This window comes from Haliotis rubra, unplaced genomic scaffold, assembly GCF_003918875.1.
Source record: "Haliotis rubra isolate DU_JTF1 unplaced genomic scaffold, ASM391887v1 Scf180, whole genome shotgun sequence".
Lineage (NCBI taxonomy): Eukaryota > Metazoa > Mollusca > Gastropoda > Lepetellida > Haliotidae > Haliotis > Haliotis rubra.
The window spans coordinates 339,321-366,185 of record NW_025765781.1 but is presented as its reverse complement, the minus strand read 5'-3'; the positions used below and the strand labels follow the sequence as shown (position 1 = coordinate 366,185).

The 26,865-nt window shown below is 38.4% G+C and overlaps 1 protein-coding gene across 6 annotated transcripts in view; it reads left to right on the top strand.

Moving 5' to 3' along the window:
- Nucleotides 1-23,830, top strand: part of LOC124273421 (TNF receptor-associated factor 4-like) — a 104,171-nt gene extending 80,341 nt beyond the window's left edge. For 5 of the 6 annotated variants that reach the window (XM_046708681.1, XM_046708684.1, XM_046708683.1 and 2 more), the window contains exons 2-7: nt 16,354-16,405; nt 17,977-18,081; nt 19,274-19,438; nt 19,827-19,988; nt 21,382-21,537; nt 22,522-23,830. In XM_046708681.1, coding sequence (XP_046564637.1) covers nt 16,354-16,405; nt 17,977-18,081; nt 19,274-19,438; nt 19,827-19,988; nt 21,382-21,537; nt 22,522-23,136 — 1,255 coding nt within the window. In that variant the 3' untranslated portion in view covers nt 23,137-23,830. Of the gene's footprint in view, nt 1-10,460; nt 10,696-16,353; nt 16,406-17,976; nt 18,082-19,273; nt 19,439-19,826; nt 19,989-21,381; nt 21,538-22,521 lie in introns of those variants that run through there. The other variant, XM_046708682.1, reaches the window with a different exon arrangement.
- Nucleotides 23,831-26,865: the final 3,035 nt, after the last annotated feature.

Below are 26,865 nucleotides of genomic sequence, written 5' to 3'. Positions count from 1 at the left end.
GATATATAATAGAGGGATATATATGGAGGGAGTCTGTCATTTAATCAGGTTATTGATTCAAGCATCATGTTTACAAATATTACTGTTAATATTTACTAATTTATAGTCTATGAAAGAACATGTAGATTCTATAAATCGGTCAAAATTTCCCATTTTACTTGAGCACTTCAGTTACCAGCTATTCCGCTTAAAGGACAATGTCTGGTTTGGGTTGCAGACAATGTTTTCACTAGTGTTTCACAAAGAGGGGTATTTGATGTAGGGGGAAGCAGCTCTTGACCCTAAAAGCATGGTTAGTACGTCCATGTGCCCGTGTTTACACACATGGAGGAGATAGACAGGGTTCACTCTTGGGTCCCTTCTGCTTGAGGCAGTACACGGGGAGGGACTGCAGGTAAAACACCTTCACATGGTTCTGACAGTTTGAACAGAAGGGTAATGTTTGGGTACATGTAGTAACGACTCCCACTTCAACACTGAATGCTGGTTGTAATACTGTAAGGTTTAGCTGCGATTCATGTCAATGGCTAAAATTGCATCTGTAAATCTTTACACGTGAAAATGCATGTGTTGTTTCTAGACATCCACTGGATGTGTTCGGGAGACACTTTCCTTAAAATGAACATTATTGTCATATGTATCTTGATACCCAAGTCCAACTTGAACATAGATCTGTTAGCGGCAAAATATTTAGGGGTGCTTAACTTTCTTCCAGGTGTATATTTGGTACATGTTGTGGAGGATTCAAGTTCAGCATTGATTGCTGGCTGTAGTACTGTAGGGTCTAGCTGTGATCCATGTTTATGATGGCTAACATCGTGTAGGTAAAACTTTACATGTGACAATATGTACAGGTATTTATTTATGGACTTTGACTTTAAATTCTAAATTGACGTTTATGAATTAATTCAGGAATTAAGTGTTAATAAAGTTTCTATGCATTCAAAGATATAGAAGAAATGTTATTGTACTAATTCTCTCATAGAGTAGGATGCAAAGTATCTGTAAACTACATTATCACGTTACACATGGAAAGATCATTGTACAATGTAAAATTGAATATTTTTAAGTAACAGGCATCGTTAAAATAAATGATGATGTGTCCAGGATGGAAGATATAACTGACTTTTGATAAATATTGGAGATGTACATGTAAGTTTGGAGATGATAGCAGGGCAGATTTGGGGAAAGGATTTGAATAGTTCAATTTTCTACTGGTGTATTGTTAGTTTAGAGGGATGGTTGTGGAGAGGTACAACACTATCTTTAACTGACTTAAGAATTGCCATGCCAATTATTTTGAATGTGTAAAACTTATAGACATAACCAAAAAGCATGACAAGCCTGTATGTAACCCTGGATAGCACTTCACCAAACTCACAACACAGGGTGAAAAAAAAAGTGAGTTGTCAACAACACCATTTCTAAATTATGAGCTCTTTAAAAAATATGCAAGACTGCCACACAAACATTTTTTCACCCTCACTTCTCTTCTCAAAGTTCATCTAAATAGTTAATGATAGCACACAACTGGCATATGGCTTCAGTTAGTTTAGGGGTGAAGCCAGACAAAATGTAGCTCGGTGGATCCTTACACAGTGATCTCCAGGTACCTCAACTCCATGACTACCAGAGGGTAGCAGATCCGACAGCTTCATGTGATGACTTCATAGTTCTTCGGGGAAACCATTAAAAAAGATGTAAAAATGCATTTGTGTATTTTTGGGTTTCTCTAGGTAATTAACGGATCATTAAGCATCTGGTTGTTTGTTTTGTACTGTTGGTTTAGTAAAGAAACATTGTGGATGTGACTGTTACGTGGTAATGAATGGGTAAGAAGTTTGTGTGGATTTTACTCAGCCTGTTTTGTGCTTTTTATTGTTTTTTGTTTACTGCCGAATCAGCAATATTCTGGACCAGACAACCCAGGGCAATGAACCACATAGACTAACACTTAGTCTATAGATAATTTTGATAGTAACAAATAATGCCAGTTAGGTTGAAGAGGAGCCCCAGTGAGATTGGAGATCCTGAACCTGAGGAGATCTAGACTTGTTTCAATAAGGGCTTTAGCACTGCAGAAAGGGTTGGGTAGAAGGGAAAGTAATGTGTTTCAGGGACCGTGAGACAGATTATAAACCACACTGTCAGGTACATTGGCATACTGCATGTCACAGGGCTAATCCAACTCATAGAGTTGTTGAGTTGAGTTGGGTTTTACGTCACATCGGCATTATTCCAGCCATATAGTGACGAGAACAAGTTTGCATTAATAAACATTGTAAGTACATACTCAGAATGAGTTTTATTTCAAAAACATATATTCATTACATTGTCATTTAAAAGCAGAAAAAGTCATAGCACCAAATTTAAAGGCAGGCAATTTGTTAGTCACATTTCCCAGTTACAATTTATGATAGTCACATTTCATAGTTACAATTTATGATACAGATCAACTTCCCTCAGGTAGTTCACTATCAGATCCAACTCATAGAGCCACCATTGGTTGCTGAGGACCAATTCTTACGTGAAATCTCCATGATATTAACCACCTAACCAGTGAGTTACATGATGATGAGTTTCTTGGTATGATGTCATTCTTTAAGATATAACCCACCAGTTATCATCCTGGTTTGTCACACAGGTGTTGTTGTACTACAGGTGTTCTGGTGTGTCAATAGGGTATCCTTACATTACATACAGGTATTGTTGGGTTACATGCATGATATCATGCAGATACTTTGATCCTGGGACCCGTGAAGGTCCGGGTTAGAATATTGATCTTCAGTAACCCATGCTTGTCGTAATAGGCAACTATCGGGATTGGGTGATCAGGCTCGTGGGACCTGACTTGGTTGACACATGTCTTCCCATTCATTGCGTAATAAGCGACTATCGGGATTGATGTTCATGCTGTTGATCACATGTCCGCATTGTTGTTGATCTGGATTGTCGGTCCAGACTTGATTATTTACAGACCGCCCCCATATAGCTGGAATATTGCTGAGTGCCGCGTAAAACTAAACTCACTCACTCATTTGATCCTGGGTGTATCATGTATAGATCCTGATTGAATGATGCATGTATCATGGGTGTACCATGTTTCGATCCTTGGTGTACCATGCCTGGATTAGGAGCAGACCATACTTAAATGTTTGGTTTATCATATATGGATCTTGGGTGTACCATGTATGGATCCTGATTGGACCATGCATGTATCCTGGATGTATCATACTCGTACATGGATCCAAAATGTACAATGCATGGATCCTGGGTGTACAATGTATGCATCCAGGTCACACCATGTATGGATCCAGGATGTACCATGCATGGATCCTGGGTGTACCATGCATGGATCCTGGGTGTACAATGTATGCATCCAGGTCACTCCATGTATGGATCCAGGATGTACCATGCATGGATCCTGGGTATACAATGTATGCATCCAGGTCACACCATCTATGGATCCAGGTCACAACATGCATGGATCCTGGGTGTACCATGCACTGATCCAGGTCACATCATGCATGGATCCTGGGTGTACCATGCATGGATCCTGGGTGTACCATGTATGGATCATGATTGGACCATGCATGTATCCTGGATGTATCATTCTCGTACATGGATCCAAAATGTACAATGCATGGATCCTGGGTGTACAATGTATGCATCCAGGTCACAACATGCATGGATCCTGGGTGTACCATGCATGGATCCTGGGTGTACCATGCATGGATCCTGGGTGTACCATGCATGTATCCTGGGTGTACCATGCATGTATCCTGGGTGTACCATGCATGGATCTTGGGTGTACCATGCATGGATCCTGGGTGTACCATGCATGGATCCTGGGTGTACCATGCATGGATCCTGGGTGTACCATGCATAGATCCTGGGTGTACCATGTATGGATCCTGGATATACCATGCATGGATCCTGGGTGTCCCATGCATGGATCCTGGGTGTACCATGCATGGATCCTGGGTGTACCATGCATAGATCCTGGGTGTCCCATGCATGGATCCTGGGTGTACCATGCATAGATCCTGGGTGTACCATGTATGGATCCTGGGTATACCATGCATGGATCCAGGATGTTTATTGCATTGATCCTGGTCACACCATGTATGGATCCAGGATGTACCATGCATTGATCCTGGTCACACCATGTATGGATCCTGGGTGTACCATGTATGGATCCTGGGTGTACCATGTATGGATCCTGGATATACCATGCATGGATCCTGGGTGTCCCATGCATGGATCCTGGGTGTACCATGCATGGATCCTGGGTGTACCATGCATAGATCCTGGGTGTCCCATGCATGGATCCTGGGTGTACCATGCATAGATCCTGGGTGTACCATGTATGGATCCTGGGTATACCATGCATGGATCCAGGATGTTTATTGCATTGATCCTGGTCACACCATGTATGGATCCAGGATGTACCATGCATTGATCCTGGTCACACCATGTATGGATCCTGGGTGTACCATGCATGGACCCAGGATGGATCCCAAGTATCTGATTGCAATAATTTTGGATATCCCCTCCATAAAACAGCTATGATATCATTATCAGCCTAGACAACTGTAAGAGTTACATCTCCACTTGTCCACTGTTCAGTAAAAGCAATCTTTAAGATATTACTCAACAATAATTCATCATTGACAATCCTCATGACAGCTGTTACTCCTTTGTAGCAACAGTAGGCAGATGGCTGGTGGTGGCTTGGCTCCAGGTTATCCAAGTCCCTTCCATTCAAGCAGCCCAATAACATATTGTAATAGGATAGTCGTGCTGCTTACCCAACCCCAACACACTTCAACAGCTATTGTTGACTGCAGCCAAGTTGTGTGATCAGCGATCTGAAATAGTTTTGTCATGAAATTTAATAATAATGTGAGTTTTGCCAGGATATATCTGTCAGTGTTGTTTGGTGCATTGTTGAGGATTTTGTGGATAGAATACGATAAAGTGAAACATGAATAAAAGGAGACATTTTGTTAATTTCTATTGAATACTTAAGATTCAAAAGGCTGGTTATGACTGTAAATATGAGCATCTAGTTTTCATGATCTGGTTAAAAGTATATTTTCATGTTAAAACACTGGGTCCTGATCCACAAAGTGTTTGTAACGTTACGACCTATCGTAATTCCATAGTTTACCATAGGCTTACAAATGCCGTGAGCGCTACGAAGCTTTGTAGATCGTAATGTTACGACCTATCGTAACTCTATAGTTTACCATAGGCTTACAAATGCCGTGAGCGTTACGAACGCTTTGTAGATCGTAACGTTACGACCTATCGTAACTCTATAGTTTACCATAGGCTTACAAATGCCGTAGCGATACGAACGCTTTGTAGATCGTAACGTTACGACCTATCGTAACTCCATAGTTTACCATAGGCTTACAAATGCCGTAGCGCTACGAACGCTTTGTAGATCGTAACGTTACGACCTATCGTAACTCCATAGTTTACCATAGGCATTACAAATCTACGTGGTATTGACCTATCGTAACTCCATAGTTTACCATAGGCTTACAAATGCCGTAGCGCTACGAACGCTTTGTAGATCGGGACCCTGGTTATTATATCTGATGAGCTGGATTACTGGTTTGAGGAGGGAATTGTGTATGTCGGAATAGATATGAACGTCAGTTATTTTCTGAAGACAAATGTCATAAGGAAATTTTTAACTTTTACCAAATTTTGACAGAACGTTCATCTATTTCATCACTAAAATTTTAACAATATCTTCAGGAAATTTGGATAACAATCTTGTCAGAATACGAATCTTCAGTTTTAAGCATAATTTCATTGAATTCTTTACAAAGCCGTTTTTTATACTCCCACATCTTCTCTGTTAAATTCATGGTATAACATGTTTTCTCCACTATAGTGCTCACCCAAGCATGATATGCAAGAAGCAACACATAGCTTCAAAATAGCCTTCTTGTTTCAAGTAGTTTATTGTAGGATCCCCAATCATGTGAAAATGTACAGGTAGCGATATTGATTTTAGCTGAATGTTGAGAAATGGACAATTCTTTCCGTTATCAACCGATACACTGTGGAATTAAAAAAGCACTTGAAGAAGCGAGAGAGTGAATTATTATTGATTGCTTTGATATCAGCACTTTGATCTCAAACTCATACCCTCTTATAGCTATCTTTATTTATACTTGTCAATTGCATTAAATATGTATTTTACATGTATACAATATATTTAGCAGAGTACAATCCAAAATGGAGAGTATTTTCGCCCACCGATAATGTGTATATTTGTCAACTTGTAACTGTTTCATTAGTTCATGAGCCATGTCCAAAACAAGGTCCTGAGACAGCAGTTGGATTATAAGTGTCCATATTGAACAGTGTTGGTGAGTTGCCATGGTAACAGTTTGTTATTGAGTCGTGTTACAGTCGTAAATAACTAGATCATGTTGCAATGTCAACTTTCGTCCTAGATACAAGTTTCAGGCTGACAGAAAATCAATCGGCATTGTGGATTATGGGTGTGCCCCGTAAAAAGATTCATTACAAACAACGGTACGATATTGATGATTATGAAAAGTATTGTCCCGCAACTGTTGTAGACATGCATATGAAATCAGTCATAAAAATATGTCTTTCTCGCAGAAACATGTTTTTCTATTGTGTATCACATAGCATATCAACAAAACAGTGAATGAATCTTTTCAGAAACTCAGATTAACAATGTTGCTTGTTTTTTAATATTATTTTTTACTGTTAATATGGAATATCATAATGTTTTGGTATGAGACCTTTGTAAACTTGAAGAAACATTTAATGTTATGTTGGTTCTTATTATTATTCATGATTATTTTTGTTATTATAATTGTTAATTTTGAATGTAATCAGTTTTTGGTTAAAATGTAATTATTATTATATGTTATTATTTTCATTTATATTTCTTTTTATTATTTTTTTTAATTGTTAATCTGGACTATAGTCAGTTTTTGTTGTCAGACTTTTGTAAACATAAATGAATCACTTTAATTGTTTCCTGCCATAAATCACTTTGTGTTCTATTTTTATTGAGTTTATGACTGTTATAGGAGGAAGATTTAATTAAAATTTCATTGGTCACTGATTTCATATTTTAGCTCCATGTGTTATTTATTGAAATGGACAGGTGAAATAGTAATGTTTGCAAATAAATTAGAAGTCAATTATTTGGGGGACGTTTTACGACTGGACACAAATGAGCTCTCAGTAGGAAAGTGTTAGGTATGGGGCGGTATTGTTCCACACAGCTGTAGGGGGATAGTATTTCTTGACCCTCATTAAAAACTGACCTTTTGGCTGTTAAAAAGTCACCATGAGCAATAACAAGGGCGGCACGTGTCCTCGGTCAGAGTGTGGAAAAACAACAAAAGGGTGGCTTGTGTGAGGAAACTCTACCTAGCCTGCAGCTTGCACTGCTTTGTTGTGAAAGACCTCCTAAATGAGGGGACCCAGTGTAAACAAGCATTGGGTTCGAAAGTGACCAAAGAGGTTTCAATCATCTCTCTAGAGATAGCCCTGGTCGTCTGGTCAGCTGAAGTAGCTCAACAACCCTATTGTGATATCATCAAAAGCTCATTACCATGACAGCAAGATGATCAGAATCTACTAACTGCATCTCATAGATGTAAATACAGCCCTTTTGATTTCATCGGACCTTGTCGCCATTACCTGAACCCTCTCCCGCTGTTTGTACCTTTGAAATTGTAAACACCTAATACGATACCCATCTTGTCTCCCATCAACCTCTTTTGCAATGACAACAAAGAGTATTCAGATCAAATCCCGTTTGAACGTGTGGAGGGTGATGGTAAAGATGTTTTAACGCTGGACATTAATGGAGGTGTGTTGTGGGCTGCTTGTTTGATGGCAGTGCACAAGCAGATGTAGCGGGAACATAAAATATGGGGGCAGATGGCCTTACCTGGCCGCCTTACCTGCTGCCTCGTTTACATACAGGTGGAGCGTAATGGGGAGAATACCGCAACATAAACCAATTAATCATTAAATGCTGGTTCCGCCCTGATTTATAATTTGAATTCAGCCATCTGCAGGATTAATTTCATAATTTGTAAAGGTGAAACAGATACTGTGGAATGTGGAGAGGAAGAAATAGATTAATTGAATTTTTTCGACTAAACATCAGCTGGATGTTTGAACCAAATTGCAGCATCTCAAGATAATGTGTTATAGCTTCAAATTGCAGCATCTCAAGATAATGTGTTATAGCTTCACATCAATATAAAACATTTTAATTTTTTACATGTGAAAATTAATTTAATGAGAGATATTGTTTTTTCTGATTGAATGGAGGAAAATTAATTTGTATATTATGAGGATGTGATTTGGTTTTTATTTCTGATAGCATGTCGTTATTCTGGAGAAAATGTAGTAATTGGTCCAGAGACATCATTTATTTGAGTTCAGTGAGGAGGCTCAGTATTCAGAGTGTATCAGTTTCCTGATGGAATGACCATCACTACCATTAGCATTGCACTAGACTCAGGTTAATGTGGAAATAATGCTTTTGCCACCAATTGCCAGTAAAACCAATTGTTTTGGCTTTTAGGTTCATTTCACTTTAGTACCATCCTAAGCAATATTCCTGCTACATGTGGTGAGAAAATAATTAAGACTGGACAAGACAATCCAGTGATTGATATCATGAGCATAGATTTACACAACTGGGATATGGTGAGATGTTTCTCTTGAGTCAGTAAGCCAGAACACCTGATCCTGTAAATGGCATCTTACAACAAGCATTTGTTGCTGAAGATCAAATCTAACTCGTATCTTCATATGTGTTAGTTTGTTCATATTTTAAGCATAATAGTCTTTTGTAGTATTGAATACCCCAATGCATCAAACAAAAGGGGATAATAATATTCCAGATATCATGAATTCAGTTTGTATGTTCTATGTGTAATCTAAGTAAATGGCCGACCAAAGTATGTTTACTGGCACAGTGAGTGCAAAATGAATGATCCAATGGACAACAGCTGGTTTAGGAAGTGCAACTATAAACCATTTTGATAAGAACATTGTAACATAATCCTTCCAATGATTGGCTAGTTGATGTTGGATACAGAGCTATATCTATGCAATCCAGGTGTTATATTGCCTGACTGGGGGATATTGCCTAGGGCAGGTAGGTCATACTACAGAATACATCCTGCTGCCAGATTTACGTGTGAAAATACAGGTTGTATTTCATTTGTTGAATGTTAATTTATAACTCATGTATATTTTACTCAAAACAAAGGCATTTAAAAATCTTTGTAAAGTTATGAACACGTAAAAACTCCAGGTGTCAGAATTCCCTCATGAAATTTTAATGACCGTCAGTTATTTACCATATGTTTGTTTCCGTGAAAGTACTAGGTATTCATGTGAGTATTTTCCCTATTCAAAACCCTGAAATTAAAGTTAATTTCTATAGTGGTATAAATATTCCATGCCAGTTCATGATTTCCCACATTTAAACTTAATGTGTGTGAAGATTTTTGTATCAGTTATGCACTATTAAACATCAGGTATGCAGGCTTTTAATTATTCACACTGACCTGATAAAATTTTTCCATTTAATTTTGAATCATTAAGCACCTGTTTATATTAAATGGTCCGACAAATTGCTTTGTTATTTGAATTCCTAGTTTTGAGTGTAAATTGTGTTTTTCAACCTGTTTGTAGTATTCATGATGATTTTATGTAGTATAAATATTTTATAGGGAATGTTTATAAGATGGTAATCTTGCTATTCTAGGGGTACCCATACATTAGCTGTTTGGCCTAACTGTATAAAAGCTTTGTATGGTGCAAAGTGTTTCTTTGTTTTGGTGAAACTTATTAATATGTTCATTTTTTCCACATAAGCCCTTGAGATATAGAAGTGTGTGAGGGTGGTGGACGCGTGGCGGGGAGTGTGCCCCTGCTGTCCGGTAACAATAACTTGCCACCTTTGTCTCTTGACTCAAGGGGCTCTTGTTTGGCTAAGAGGGAAAAACTTCAAACATAAATCTTTTATATCCCTTGGGACAGCACTGGGGTTGTGGTCTTGTTGATCATGCGTGAAACTCTCCATTTGTCCTAGATCAAAGATGAGAGGTGGGGGTTGTCAGATGGGAGGAGTTTGTCGATGGGGGGAAGGGGGTGGAATAAGGGACATATTATCCCCTGTGTGAGCATGTGGCAGATGTTGAGGGGTTACCCAGACTTGCTGCCTGCTTCAAGATCAGAGCATTCCAATCTTTCAGATGAGGAATGTTTTGGGTTTGTGTTTGTTTAAAGAACACTGGGGTATAAGACTGACAGGTGGAAATGCTGTCAACCAATCAGAACAAGGCAGTCTCCGTATCACATGAAGCATAACATCTGTTGCAGTGACCATCCACCATCACTTACTCTGTGGGACTCAGTCAGTGAGGGAGCTCAGGTGACAGGACCTGAACTGATACCCAGCTGCAAAATAAGTCACATGGTCAGGATTACAATATTTCCTGTCACATGAAAATAGATGTTAATCAGTCATTGAGTTGGCTCAGTGTATCCCACCTGTGTGATAATTCCTATATCACCCTCCTAGTGGAACTGGAGTTTGGATCATACTGTCATCATTATGTTGTCCATCCACACGCCAGGAAGCAGAGAAAATATCTGGTATGTATCCATTATACCCCAGGAGCTAGTCAGTCTCACAGTCCTGAACCACATTATATTCCCTCCCTATATTCCCTCCTGCTAAATCCCTAAATGAAGCATGTCTAGATTCCCTCAGGTTCTAAATCTCCCATCTCACTGGTGCTCCTTTTCAATTTAAATGGGTCTATTTGTAACCATCAAAATTATATATATTCAGAAACTAAGCGTTAGTCTACCCAGGAGCATATAAGGCTTGTATCATCAGTCATGTCCAGCATGTGATTATAGCTTATAACACTCTTACCTAAATGCTAGTACCACCCATTGGGCACCTACCTGACAGCTGATGATGATGTGGAGTATATGATGCTTGTATCATCAGCCAACAAGTGGATAACTAGCTTATGACACTTTTACTTAAATTATAGTACAATGTAGTACCCAGTAGGTTATTAGGCTTGTATAATCAGTTTTCACAGCATGTGAATATCAAACTTATACCACTCTTACATAAATGATAGTACAATGTACTACCTATGAGGCCATTCCTCCATACCAGCTGATGATGTCTTCATGCTGAGAGTGCTTAGCTTAACCAGACCTCCATTTGATAGCTGTAATACTCACTGTGATGGGGTTTATTTTGATACTTAGAGTACTGCTATCTGTTCAGATTTTGATGTGAATAAAAACATTATCATAGTAAGGGTATCTGTTGTTCAATATGAAAATTATTATGGTAGGAGGTTGTTATGGGCAAGTGCACGCAGTGTGAGTGTTTTTACAGAGAAACAGTGTATGTAACAGTTGGTAGAGAAAAACATTCTATAATCTTTTAAACAATTTTTCATTGAGTAGAGAAGTAAATGTTTGAAATATTAGTACATCCAGCTGTTTTTTTTCTTCAGAATCTGATATTTGATTCAAGATATTCTGAAACCGATCTTGCGTTATTTTGAGTTTTGTTCATCTTTGATAGCAAAACAATAATCTTAAGCATATTTTTTATTGTTACTGTATTAATTCACAGTGAGAACATTGTCTCTAAAGAAAAAAACATGTATGGAGAAGACATGCAGATATTTGAAGTAACACATCGATGTATGATGTATACTCCATTTTACATCAGCATAGAAGTAACTCAATTAATTCCTTTTCAAGATTTATTGCTCATAGAATTTTGAGCTTTGCTTATACAGGATATTACAACTTCACATATTAAAAGCTAATTAATGCCAAATATGAATGGTACTGTCAGATGTCACCAGCCCAAATCGACTTACAAATACTTGTGAATTCTTCGATAACAAAAGCACACTAAGGCAGGGTCATTACCCAGTTCCTGTGTTTTGTTGCTTCTGTTGCCTTCTCCCACCTCGTCTCAAACCTTGCAGTGTAAGGGGCTGCACTTTCAACACACGTGGAGAATACAAAGGTAAGCGTGGCAGACACAGGGCTAATCCCAGGTGAGAGGGCGTACAGCAAGGTTGTGACCTGGGGCCATGTCTATTGACTTCCTGTATTGAATGGTGCCATCAGATGGGGAATCTCAGCCCTTAAGGGCTCTCATGGAGTGTTGTGTGGGGACAAGTACATTGGAGGAGTAATTTAGTACTTGGCACTGTGGCAGGAAACTTGAAGGTTTGACGTTTCTTAATAAATTTTTAGTTTGCTTCATGGTACACTTCCGCTTTGGTATTTTATGATTCTGTAATTTCAACTTTCTGTTACTGCCAGCTTGCAAGACTTATAGTATAAGGATATCAAGAATGATAAACAGCTCATTCATTCATTCATTCATTCATTCATTCATTCATTCATTCATTCATTCATTCATTCATTCATTCATTCATTCATTCATTCATTCACTCATTCATCCATATAGCTGCTTTGAAGACAATTTTGTAGCATCAGTTTTATATTCAGTTATATAGCAACTAATTTCTAAACTATGCGACAACTATACAGCTATGTCAGCTGTATTGATAGTGAAAAATATGATCATTAAGTCGAAAAACAATAAGGAGAAAATACATTGTTAGGATTATTTTAATCGTTTCAAAATTTAAATTGGATCAATTAAGGTGATAAAATAAGTAAAATCATGATCTGGTGTGAGCCTTTAGTAATGAGATGTAATGATGATTTAACATTTGAAAAATATATGTTTTAGTCATAAACAATCCCTTGGATTAATTTTACTGTCAAGGTGATTTAAAAAATTGATGGTGTTAGAAAAAACCCATGTCATTTTGTTTTTCTTTTCTTCTGAGTTTTTTAATTTAGGGTCAACAGATTTCATACAAAACAACAAACTGCAAGGTATTAAGGATTTCTAAGGTTTCTTTATAAGGGCAAAATATCCATCACCTATTGACATATTCCTGTGCAGCCTGACAAGTATTGAGAGCCATGTCGGCCCCAGCTTCCTGTACATTGTACCGACTGTCTCAAGCACCTGTCTGTGACACAATACCCAGCCTGCCTCTCCCTGTTACCTGGCTGCTGGACCTGCTCGGCCACTCACCTACAAGTATAGGAAATTACTGTCTGCAGAACATCCCAACACCACCAGGTTGGACGGGACTCGGCAGTGGAGGAAATGACTCCAGCAGTCAAACATAGCTTACTGAATTGGTTGCAGTTGTGTGTGTCTGGACAACTGAAACAAGGACACATTTAACATGATGAAGTGCGGTGTAGCGTTATCACAGTTCCTGATGCTGGTATCGATCCAGATGAAGGGATTATTGTATCAGATTCCCGGCAGTTGGCATGGCTGTTAATGCCCAGTCAATGTTAGTCTGTCTCCCAGTCCCTGAACTGTCTTTTCATCCCTTTCTGCAATGCAATTTTAGCCCTAAATGAGGCAAGGTATTTCCTCGGTAGTACACATTACATGAGTCTCTTGTGAATCTTTTATAAATTGTCCTGTGTATAATGTAACAGCACTGTGTTGTAGACTGTAAGTTAGGTTGAGTTGCCGTCATAACAGTGAGTGAGTGAGTGAGTTGGGTTTTACGCCACACTCAGCAATATTCCAGCTATATGGCGGCGGTCTGTAAATAACAGAGTCTTGGCCAGCCAATCCAGTGATTAACAGCATGAGCACGATCTACGCAATTGGTAACCGATGACATGACTCAACCAAGTCAGCGAGCCTGACCATCCGATCCCGTTAGTCGCCTCTATGACAAGCATGGGTTGCTGAAGATCAATTCTAGGCCAGATCTTCATGGGTCCCGACATAGCAACTAAGCAACATAGCACAATAACCATAATAACTATCATATCCCTAAATCTTGCAAAAAAAGGAAGTATTTCTTTCCTATGGACATAACCACAGCCATGGACCATACACCAATATTAGTATATGGCCTCAGCTATGGCTGTTATGTTTTGTATGTGTGAACAAAGTTAAAAACGCTTTCCTTCACAATAGGGAAAATGTGTGCCTACTTTGTAAAAGGTTTTGATATTACTGGCATAGCTTTCATAGTAGGTAATACATTGTTTCCCAAGGGGAGAGTTTTGATCATGACAACAGCTACCACCTTGACGGAACAAACAGCCTGTGTCACATGGAAGACATCACCCACTGCTGTTCTGGTCAGTCCTGGAGGAGATTGTCCAGGGTTGCCTTCCTAATGGAAGGGAATGTGTTTACTTCAGACCTTAGACACAGACTGATGGACAATGCTGTTTATCTACTGACAAACTGTTTGACTAAAAACATACAATATTGATGTTGTTATCGGATAGTATCAACTGGGCCAGGTTGTATATTCTTTTATTGTCCTAGCTGAGACATCAGATAGGTATTCCATACCAAGAGATATGGTCTGATATCTACTGATAACTTGAAATACTAATGAGTGCCCCGGGGAAAATAGTGTTTACTATTGTGACAATTATTCAAACTGAAATTATGAAATTAAGAAATTATCAAGTGATTCCTGTGTGTGAAAATGTGAAACTATTTGCAACCACTGCCATATGTATACTGTGTGTGTATTTTACTCATCAAGCAAAGTTTAACCTATGTGTTGCCAGTCATGGGTGTATACACCAGCTTATTGATATATTTATATATCTGCCAGATTTTCTCACAGACTCAGCCATCCATGTACCATTACTTGAGTTGTATGTGTGGCCTGAATGTTTAATACAGTGATGCAAAAAGACCGAGATTGATAGGGAGTGATTTCAATGTATAAGTGGTTATTACATGTAGATTGACACTGCTGCTTCTGGCAAAGGTCATTATTCTGATTTGAATCCTCTCATTGACCAATCAAAATATTTTCAAACACCATACTCAGCAAAATTCCAGTTATTTGGTGGTGGTCTGTAAACAATCAGGTCTGAAACAGACAATCCAGTGATCAACAGCATGAGCATTGATCAATTCAATTGGCCAATCAGAATGGGTCATAGTGGTATTATGAATGTAATCCAAGTTCTTCAAGAAACTCACGGGCTGATTAATCACCCAAATATGTCCTTGCAATCTTGATGTTGTTATCACATAGTATCAATGTGACTAGGTTGTATATTCTCTTATCCCAGCATACACATCAGATATGTATTCCATACCATGAGATACAGCCTCTTAGCACTGTGTTATCACCTGGCAATCTCTCTCATCATCCCAACAACACAACGAGGTCGCGCATGTCTTTGATACTCTTGCCTTAGGCTATACATATTGTATAGAGAACTGCCCATTGTGTATGATGTAAGACAGTAGGTACTCTAATCAAACAGTTCGATAAGCTAATGAATTCTTTATTAGTGGTCCTCGTATCTTCGAGGATTATACACCCTGAGGATCTTACTGAAGCTGAATTATTGATGACTGTTGATCCTTTCTCAGTTTGGAGACCATGTGGGATTTCCAAATAGCAACGGAAAGTGTGGCTCTTGCATAATTGATGAAGCAGGGAACTTAGAGGATGTAATAAAAGTGTTGAAAATGTGCATCCAGGGAATATACTGTGACCATGTAGACTGAAGGTCTTGTAGCTGGGGTAACTGTTAAATGGTTGTGATGGTGGAGATTTGTTTGTATCCTCAAATTTATTGGATGAAGAATGTTGTTATCACATTATCCCCTGAGTTGACAAGTGAATGTGACTTTTAGGCAAGAACATGCATTGAAGACAATGTGTTATGTTCATGAATGACCTATGAGATGAGATAAAACAAGACCTGGGAAGATCCGGGTTAGAATTGGTCTTCAGCAACCCATGCTTGTCTTAAGGTGTGACTAACAGAATCAGATGGTCAGGCTCGCTGGCTTGGTTGACATGTCATCATTCCCCAATTGAGTAGATCGATGCTCATGATGTTGATCACTGGATTGCATCAAACAACAAACAAACAAAAATGAGATGAAACCCACTTCTATTGATGACTGCTATGTACAAATTGTATTTTACCTCCCTTTTCTGTCTATCTTATAAATCATTTACAATTCTCTAGTCATTTATGTTCAAAGTTTCACAATGGTCAAAGCCAGGCAAGATGACTGAAATTAGATGCACACTGTCTTGTATCCTGCACTGATTGACTGAGACAATGTTTGTTTATGTCTGGCCAGGCTGCTATGGAAGTTATACCCCAGCTGTGCAACCATTATGTACAATGTATTGAAACTGTTTCTATCTGTTGCAGTGCCGGTAACATCAAGTGCCCTGATGATGACACAACTATAGATTATGCAAAGGTAAATATGTACACTGTATCTAAGTCTGCAGTATTGCCAAGCCAACTAGAAGTGTGTTTGCCACAATATTTGAACATTGTTTGGTATCTTAAAGGTTACTAAGTGCAGTTGCAGTTCAGTTAAATATTCTTATAGCAAATATACTGATAATTTCGTAAACAACCATGGGCTTTTATCCCATAGTTTAAAAAAATGTGTATTCCAGTTTCATAGAGTCGTTTCAATGTTTTACATGTGCAAAACATGGGGAATCTCTATAAAAGGATGGATCCATTTTTTAATGCAAAGGTTACACTGAATTTTAATCATGGATGAAAAATAATTTATGAGTGTAATTTGCTAAGTCAGGTCCCTGAGAGTATTCTAGCCTGTATCCAATGTGTCCCACTTGATTATTTACAGACTACTGTCACAGGTTGTAATATTGCTGACTGCAGTGTTTCAATAACAAGCAAAACAATGGTTGTCGAGACATGAGACTTTGCTGCTGTCAAAATACAGTGAAGGCAGTATTAATATAAACATGTTGGGCTCGTTTCTCAAGCAATACTTTTCTTAATTCAAAATATAAATACCAACAATAGAAGAATCCTGCCCCATTGCTAAATAAAGGCTTCTTACCACCAATAGTTGGAAGTTAGAGCTAGCTAGAGTCTGTCTCCCCAAGAGTATATCAAATAGGAGTCTGACTAGTGTAGAATGATTTGGCAAGTCTAGATTGTCTCAGCCCTAGCCAGAAATGAACGATTTACTTTAAGGAAGGATAACTATATATGGATGAACAACTTATCACTTGCTTGAAAAAGGTGTCAGAACCTACACTGAAACGATTTACTTTCACTGTAATCAGTGTGAAATAAGCCAAAAAACCCAGCCAGACATCAGGGCTAGTACCGGTAACTTCAAAATGGTACCAGCCCCATATGGATTTTAACCAGACACCAAGATATTGTGAATTTGTATGGAACATCTCAATTTTTTACCAGACCATCGGACTGGCTAGCTGTAAATTTAGACAGTCCGTCTGAAATCTAGCCCGTCTCAAGCAGTGGGATGGGCCTTATTTCATACACTGCTGTAATAAAGAAGTTGTTCATCCTTATGTTGTTATCCTTCCTTCCTTCTCCAACTTCTAAATGTCTCACAAAGAAGTTAACCCGTGATGGTTCGGGGTTAGAATATTGGTCTTCAGTAACCCATGCTTGTCGTAAGTGGTGACTAACGGGATTGGGTGGTCAGGCTCCCTGACTTGGTTGACACATGTCATCGGTTCCCAATTGCGCAGATCGATGCTCATGCTGCTGATCACTGGATTTTCTGGTCCAGACTCGATTATTTACAAACCCCCGCCATATAGCTGGAAAATTGCTGAGTGCGGCGAGAAACTCAATTCACTCACTCAAAGAAGTTAAGGGTTGTCATGGGTTCCATTTATATGTGTTTTGTAGATAAATAGATTTTATGATATTTTAAAATAAGATTCTGGGCCCAAGTCTATCTTAGAGCCATGAGGTTAGAAACAGCCCCTGTGTGGGTATCTGTCTCCCTGCAATACCATGTTGGTGTTGTAGATCTACCCCGACCAGGAGCTGCAGTCAGAGATCATGAACACACACATCCGATGTCGCCACCACAAGGAAGGCTGTCGCTGGGTGGACAAGTTGCAGAACCTGCAGGTACGTACCATGTACAGGTAGAGTTGATATTGTCCTCAAATCTGTAACTGCTTGTACAGTTTGCAGTGGTTCAGGTGCAGTTATGTAGCACCTACAGATTCCATGAAACCTTGTTAATCCAGACAGTCCTCTTTCTTATATCTTCCAAGTTCCATTAAATAAATCTTGTGTATGTCTGTTGAACTAAAAATAGACATTCCAACTAATGTAAAGTAAGTGGGGATTCCAGTTAAACAGGGTCCAGACTCCACAGGTTTCACTGTAGCCCTACCTGGAATGAAGATACTCATAGACTAATCCCCCACAGTTTTGATGCTAACATCATAGAGCTGCTGAGAAAACCAAATCTCTCCAAATGTCATACTCTTTGTGGTTGACTGTTGACATTGTCTGTGTTAATGTTTAAACTAAACACTTCATCACCTTAAAGACTCAAGCTGGCAGTTACTCAATGGTTGCCATTAGCAACATGAAGATTCCATCACCGGACTGTCTGATGTAGGCGTTAGTTTTTGTGAGCTTTTGTCAAAGCTGCTTAAGTCATATGAGGCTTCAGTTCGTCTCTGTGTTGAAAACAATGATGCTGTCTTTCAGGAGTATTAATGTCATGATTAATCAGGATTCATGGAGTGGTACTTGTGTATTGCACAATACGAGGCCTTTATGAGGATGTTGGACAATAATGGTTCTTCTCATTAATCCTGTCAAGATTTCTTATGATCATTGGAATACATTTACATCAATTTACATGATTTAAATTCATTTTGAAATTTATTTCTTAAAGTTTAAATTTTAAGAATTAGTGAATAGAAAATTTATTAACAGTTAAATGCTGTTAATCTTGATCATGCCTGAAGGTCCATTCTTGCCATTAATAGATTTTATTGCTGAGCTTGGTGAAATGGATGTGATCATATCCAAATTGTGTAGATTGATGCTCATGATGTTAGTCACTGGATTGTCTGGTCCAGCCTCAATTATTTACAGTCACCATATAGCTGGAATGTTGCTAAGTATGTCTTTAAACAACAAACAAACAAAGCTTTCTGCAGCATTAATCTAAAACATTAATGCATGAATAATAGTTTACAGCAGTGATCTGTCGCAGAAGGCAGTGCTTCAATACTTTAAGGGGTCGCTATATTGTGACTTATGGCACCATTAATACTCACTCACTCACTCACTGTTTCAGGGTCATCTCCACAACTGCCGCTATGACGCTGTCCCGTGTCCCAACAGGTGCCCTGCCAAGTTGTCCCGTGTATGCCTTGACGACCACTTGGAGTTCACCTGCCCCAAGAGGCATGTCACCTGCGACTTCTGTAGTCAGGACTTTGCAGGGGAATACTTTGAGATGGTGAGTGGGGAACAGCAGCCGGTACTACCAACAATTGGAGAACACTGCATCACTGAAATGTTTTCATCAGAATTTTTGTTTTTCTTCTACCCAAAATAATATCCTGAGTAATGCAAAGTTTCAAATAACCATGTGAAACTACAAAAATTCCTCTCCTGCCTTTAGGTTTTCTGAGGACAAAAATCTGTAAAACAAGAAATAAAATTGGTCTGGCCTTAGCTGGAATATTGCTTTGTGTGGTGTGAAAAAACCCAAGAAAAACCTAAATGGGTAAATACTGTCTTTGGGGTCTATTTTGTCAGAATTCGTCTTTTTGAAATGTAATGTGTGGTGACAGTGTCTTTACCTTGTGTTTTAATTAGTCACGACAATGTCCGTTTGTTTGTAGACCCACTCAGGAAACTGTCCAAAGGAAGTGACGTATTGTGAAAACAAGTGTGGTGCTAAGTTAGAGAGGCGTTTCCTCAACAACCACATGAAGAACGAGTGCCACAAACGTACCGTCAGCTGCAAGTTCTGTCAGCGGGAATTTGTACAGGAGACGTTACAGGTGGGTTGAACTTTAATCTATACGTTAGCTGAAGGGACACTCACCTGTGCTTGATTAGGGACTGTTCATAATTTATGGCTATGGGAGGAGATGATGATTTTAAGGTGGGGTCACCCATTTTGTTCTGGGGAGGTAGGGTTGGTTCATCAATTTTGTACACATGTACTAGGGGGTCAGCAATTTTGTACATAAAATATTAAAATTATGCTTAAATGTGTGTGGTGTGTGTGTGTGTGTGTTGCATTATGTACATGACATGGGGGTGGGGGATCGCTCACTTTGTACATAAATTTTAGAGGGGGCATTCACATTGTGAGTGAGTTTGGTTTTACACAGCTTTTAGCAATATTCCAGCAATATCACAGCGGGGGGCACCAGAAATTGGCTTAACACATTGTACTCATATGGGGAATTAAACCCAGGTCTTCGGCATGTCGAGCGAACGCTTTAACCACTAGGCTACCCCACCGCCCCCATTCACATGGTACATGCGTTTCCATAAAGATCATCATCAACCCTCACTAACCATAAATTATGAAAGGTCCCATAGCCAAAAACATACACCCGGGTATGATCCTTTGTATGGAAAATTACAGCCAAGATTACTATTGTATGTAGTGGGCAGTGGGGTAGCCTAATGGTTAAAGCGTTGGCTCAACACTCCAAAGACCCGGGTTCGAATCCCCACATGGGTACAATGTGTGAAGCCCATTTCTTGTGTCCCCCGCGGTGATGTTGCTGGAATATTGCTAAAAGCGGCGTAAAACCAAACTCAGTCAGTCAGTTGTATGTAGTTGAGATCAAATCATGCCAGAACAGAAACTACAACCTGGAATAGAGTTTGATTTTTTAACTGCAGCTATGCTGTGTTTAGAATATTAAACATATCATTGTTTACAATGAATAATTGTTCACATATTTCTATATGTAGCTAATGTACATGTAGATTACTTAGGAGTTATGAATGAGTGAGTGAGTGAGTTGGGTTTATCAGTGCTTTAAACAGTATAGTCAAGTTCTATCCACGCACGTCAGCGTAATGCGTCTCTCCACTTTGGTGAACCCAACAAGCACTGGTATGGTGCTGATAAACATCTAAACATAATCAGGCTGAACCAGGATTCAAACCCACAATCATAGGTTCCTGGCAGGACCAAGGGAAGCAACTGCACATCTATGAAAGGATTGAAGAATAGGGATCATGATCTATTAATGGAGGTTTTTTGGCTTCATCTATTGATATTAAATCTACAAGTCTGTAAATCTGCCAATTCTGGGACTAAATATGCAAGCAATGAAAAATCATACAATATTATACTCAAAATGAGATTGCTGGCCTTCACATGACGTGAGTTGACATGAGTTGACATGAGTTATCTGCCCTTGTCCACAGACCCATCAGTACCAGTGCCCACGGTACCCAGTCCCCTGCCCAAACCGATGTGATCCAACAAAAATACCTCGGGAGGAGATGGACGTCCATGTCCAGGAGATCTGTCCCTCTGCCACGGTGCCATGTCCATTCAAAGACGCAGGCTGCAGGTTCAAGGTATGATAACATTTTTACCTGGTGTAGGGAACTGCTAGTGCTGCTCTGCTTGTCCTACTTATAAGATCTGGAGCCACTTACAAAAAGCAATTTTAGTGTTATGACTATCATAAGTCTATGTTAAAATTTGGGGATGTCACGATACATAGGTTTCATGAATTGATACGTATCATGATACACATGTCACGATTCGATATGTATCACGATACCTATTTTCGCGGCATTATTACATAAATTTAGTTACATTTTGAACATTAATATTTCATATTTTATAATTGTCCATGAAAAGATCAACATTTTTGATTCTCAGAGATTAAAAAGTTCTAATTTCCAATCTTTGTGCATAAAATATAATCATTTATAACTCTCATAACATAAAAAAACATGATACAATTGCAAAATGTAAATGATACATCAACATATTTAAACCGATATTTTCAAAACTAAATATTGATACAGTCTTGAATGTATCTATAATTGTATCGTCTTAGAAAAAGTATCTATGTATCAATGTTTCGTGGCATCCCTAGTTAAAATAGTGGTGATATGATTGTCATAGCTCTAAGAACACTTTATGCAAGTGCCCTTAGCTCTCTACCATATAATCCATGTCTCTATTCCTTTTATTATTAAAACTAAAAACCTCATGTAACTGGAATTTGAAATAATTACCTTAAGAATTCATTTAAATGTCAATTCATAATTCATTCAACTGTTAAATTTGAGGCTTATCACAACTATTGATATTTTTCTTTTGAAGTTAAATTTAAGCATTTGCTTTCAACAATTATTTGAATAATTTACTGCCATTAAAACTCATGTTTTAACTTTATCTCAAGTGAAATGACGCTGTTTCATACATAACTAATAAGCCAATATATATCCAGTTTTCTGCTATCCTCTCACTGTTTCTGCTTTTTGCTGCATGTTTGTCGTGAACCCCATCTAACGAGCAAGCCTCATTTTCAGTGTGTTTCCTTACAGTGTCCTCGGTTCAGCATGGACCGCCATCTTGAAGACTCCATGAAGATCCATCTCCAGTTCATGTGTGACCTTGTCAAGAGGCAGCAAGGTCAAATCTCCCAACTGTGCAATGCTCTCCATGCGGTAACGCAGGTCACAGACGGAACGTTCATGTGGAAGATCACCAACTACAAAGCCAAATACATTGAAGCTATTTACAAGAACGGGAAGGAGATTGTCAGCCAACCCTTCTATACATCTCGCTACGGCTACAAGGCAGCGCTGTCTGTGTTCCTGAATGGTAACGGCGCTGGTGAAGGCAAATATCTGTCTGTGTATATAAAACTTCTGCCTGGAGAGTACGACAATATTCTCGACTGGCCGTTCTTGTTACCAGTGTCCTTCACAATTTTCGACCAGTGTAGCGATCCGGATATGAGAATGAACATTACAGAGAGCTTCGTACCAGATCCAACATGGAAGCACTTCCAGAAACCCAGCAAGGACATTGAATCTCTAGGATTTGGCTACCCAAAGTTTGTGTCACATGAGATCTTGAAATCCAGGGATTATATCAAAGACGACTCGATCATTGTGAAAGTCTGTGTCGACAACAAGAGGTTCATCTTGCCGTGAGCAGGACACCATAGTCAATCTGTGCCATCATTTACATATTTATTAAATGTGACTTTAATCATAACACTCAGTGCTGGGACGTGTCTCGTGTGTTTGTTGATAACTGTGTATAACTTGGATAGTCAGAAACAATATATTGAATAGGGGACAAAAATATATGCATATTGTGTCCAACCTTTGGATGAATTCAGATGATATGGAAAGTTGTGTCTCACAATAATGTAGCAATTTGTGAAAAAAAGATTCTTGTCAGACTTGCGCAAAGTGACGTTAGTTCAAGATTCCTGAATTTTAAATGTAGACTTCCAACAGCAGTAATATGGTTTTGTGATAGTGGGCATTTGGCATAACTCAAAATTTTGTTTTATATCAATTTGTGCCTCTATTTTTCTCTTTCAGTGCTTTATCTTACAATTTAAATATGACATTTAAACTTTGCTGTCTTAAAAATGCATTTTGAGGTAGGCGATTGACTTCAGTGTACAAGCAGAGTAAAGGATGTTATATAAAGATCGTCCATACTCCTCGATCCCGGACTACAGTGAATTATTTATTCATAAATATTTTTTAAAATATTTGACATAATTAGTAACATTTTTTTTAATTCAGTATTTTAGCCAGTTTACATTTAGCAGAGATTTTAGGCTGACAGGCCAGTGATACTATACATAGGGGTATCCATTCGAGTCCACGGTATCAAACAAATATCAGAAACGTCATATCTTGTTTCTATTTCTATTTTGCTATTTCATTTCGGTATACTAGTATCTGTAAACCAACTCAAAAAATAAATCACCTGCATATTTAAGGAAGCCCTAGATTATTGCACAATAGCAGAATACCTAAAAGATCCTGTGACCCAGTAACTTTTCAACCTGTTTATCCAGTAAAGAGGAACACATGTTCTGGCAAAAATTCTTTGTGTAAAGTTGACAATAATTACTTATACATTTTAAACCAGTAAAACTCTCTGTATCCTCCAAAGTAGGAAGGTATGTGATACAGCTTACAGATCATACTGAGGCTGTGTGTGTTTCTAGTCATCTCATTGGACACAGTGCTACTCAGTGTGGGTGTTCGGGGTATATTTGCTTATATTGTTTTCAGGTTCCCAAGGATGATATCTTTCAATATAACTTGTCCCATCCTTGTTTTATGCCATTTTTTGAAGACTTGTGCAGCAAAACAGCTCTCCATTTTTGTCAAAAGAAGATGAGTGTTTGTTTGCCTGACTTGCTAATGGGTTTGCTCATGACATTGACCATGTGTTTGGCTGGTCCAGCTGTAATGTGTTTAGGGGTAACATCACTATAATATTGCTCACTACAGGGAACCCCTTTCACTTTCTCATCCCTATTTGTCTGTATTTCTGTAGATCTTCTGTTGCTGTTAGTTCTCTGTCTCTGCAGCATCTAAAAACTTTATGGATAATCACAATGTAGGCAGGTGCTTGTTTCTGTCTCAGAGCACACTGATTACTGATATACTTTATTATGCCACACCTTTACATCATCTCAATGACATACTGCTTTCCTAGCAACTTAGTCACGACTCACTGGAAATAGTGTTTTCCTGGTAACATTTATTACAGAGAGCTGGCAATAAACATTCCCTAGCAACTTTTACCACAGCTAGCAGGTAATACTGCTTTCAGCTTCATCACAGCTTGCAGGGAAAACTGTTTTCCTGGCAAAGTCTATCACAGCTACCAGGTAACACTGCTTTCCTACCAACATAGTTCTGTAGACAAGCAGATACCAGAAGGAATGGTTGCCCTACGTAGCTAAAGCAATGGTGGATCTGTGTCCATTGCTGCCTTTGTAGAAACTGGTTTTATACAATCTCATTATGTGCAATATTGCCTATGCATAACATAGAAAACATGGAAACACTATCACAAGGTTCATCGATCGCAACCTTACAACCTTTAACCTCAACAAACTGACTATTAGGCTATAAGTTGTAGTTGGTTCTTTGCCACTGATGACACATGAAAGAAATGTACAATGCCGTCGGGTAATTCCGTGCATCTAAGCACATTGATCACAACACAGCAACTAACGTCTCTTATTTTTTGTGGTTTACGTGACTAAACATACTGGTATGCATCATATTTACCTTGAAATATAAGTTTTATTCACGACTATGAGATTCTAACGTTGCATTATGCCATATGGTTGACCTTATCGGCGTTCTGACGACATCACTTGCTGTCGGTAATTCTGCGCAGCAATTGATGCGCATAACATCCAGCTGGAGATCCGAAGTATGGAAGTGTGTTAGGGCCTGATTATTTTCAAAAATCACTTCATCAATGTAAGGATAAAGGGTTTCAAATTACCCAATTATAAATAATAAAGATAAAGGTTTAAAAGTCTGAAGAAAACGAATTTTTATAAAACTGTCAATTTATCTGTCAATTACTGTTATTTACTTACCTGTAGTGATTAAAAGCCAGTCCCTTGTAGAAATGTCCCGATTTCAAGTGTAAATGTGGTAGCAGGCGATTTTACCTTTGATACGGAAGTACGCTATTGCAGCTGCGCGGAATTACCGGACACTCGGAATTACCGGACTCACTTGTATGTCAGGTTTAGAAAAAAACAAATGATATAACATGTCACATGTTTGACACTAAATGACTTGCTTACTCTATCAGTATCTTTGCCAGGGGAAGATGTTCATATGTTTTTGCTTTCTTGGTAATTTTCGAAGAAGGTCGATATCAAATATTCAAATGTCCATGTCATAATTATTTCATCAACATAATTTTCACAATTTGTATTGCACAACATAATTGTTTGCATTGATGTTTTATTTGTTTTACATGCATTTATTTTGTGTATGTTTACAGGGAATTTGCTTTTTATGTGTTACAACATGCTGCAAATATTTCTGTACTGATGTTGCATATGTTTGATATGTAGGGGTACTCTGGACTGTGGGGACAGTCTTCATCATGATAACAGAAATATACTGAGGTAAACAAAAAAGGGAACACCACTTCATCGCTGTGTTCCTCTATTAATTCTCAGCAGAGACCATATACCGACATGTGAAGAAACATTGAAAAGAATATAGGAACACTTGTGCTTTCATGTGTTCCCTTATTTGTTTCCCTCAGTATATTTCCACTTTGAACATGCAGACATTTGTTCAACTTTTTCAAATAACATGATCGATCTTTTATTCTGGTTTGAATCGATTGATCATGACAAAAGGAAAAACTTGAATTATTATGATTTTTCAAATATATATTTTAAGTTGTCACTTGTCAGTTAAACAGAACATTTGTTTAATTAGTTTGATGTAGAAACATATGAGGCTCTGATGAAATGATTATTTTTGTCTCCACGAGCCTCACCTGCCACACACCTTTCCTCACATGATTAGTTGTTGCCAAACACTTAAGGACAAAATGAGTTAGCTGGGTTTAAAGCTGCCTTGGACGGTATTCCAGTTATATCACATAATGTCAGCTTGATGCATGATGAAAGCCGGAAGTAATTCAAGCCTCAGATATATACACTTAGTGAAAGAAACAAGCACAACAAACCAGGATTTGAAAATATGATCCTGGGATCCTGGGGCGTCCAAGGGATGCAACTCTTAATAATGAAGCTTTAGACCACTGAACAACCCATCAAAGGTTTCCTTATGATATCATGATATAAAAAGAAAATATGCCTCATGGTTTACATTTTAAAATATGGATGCAAATCTAATATT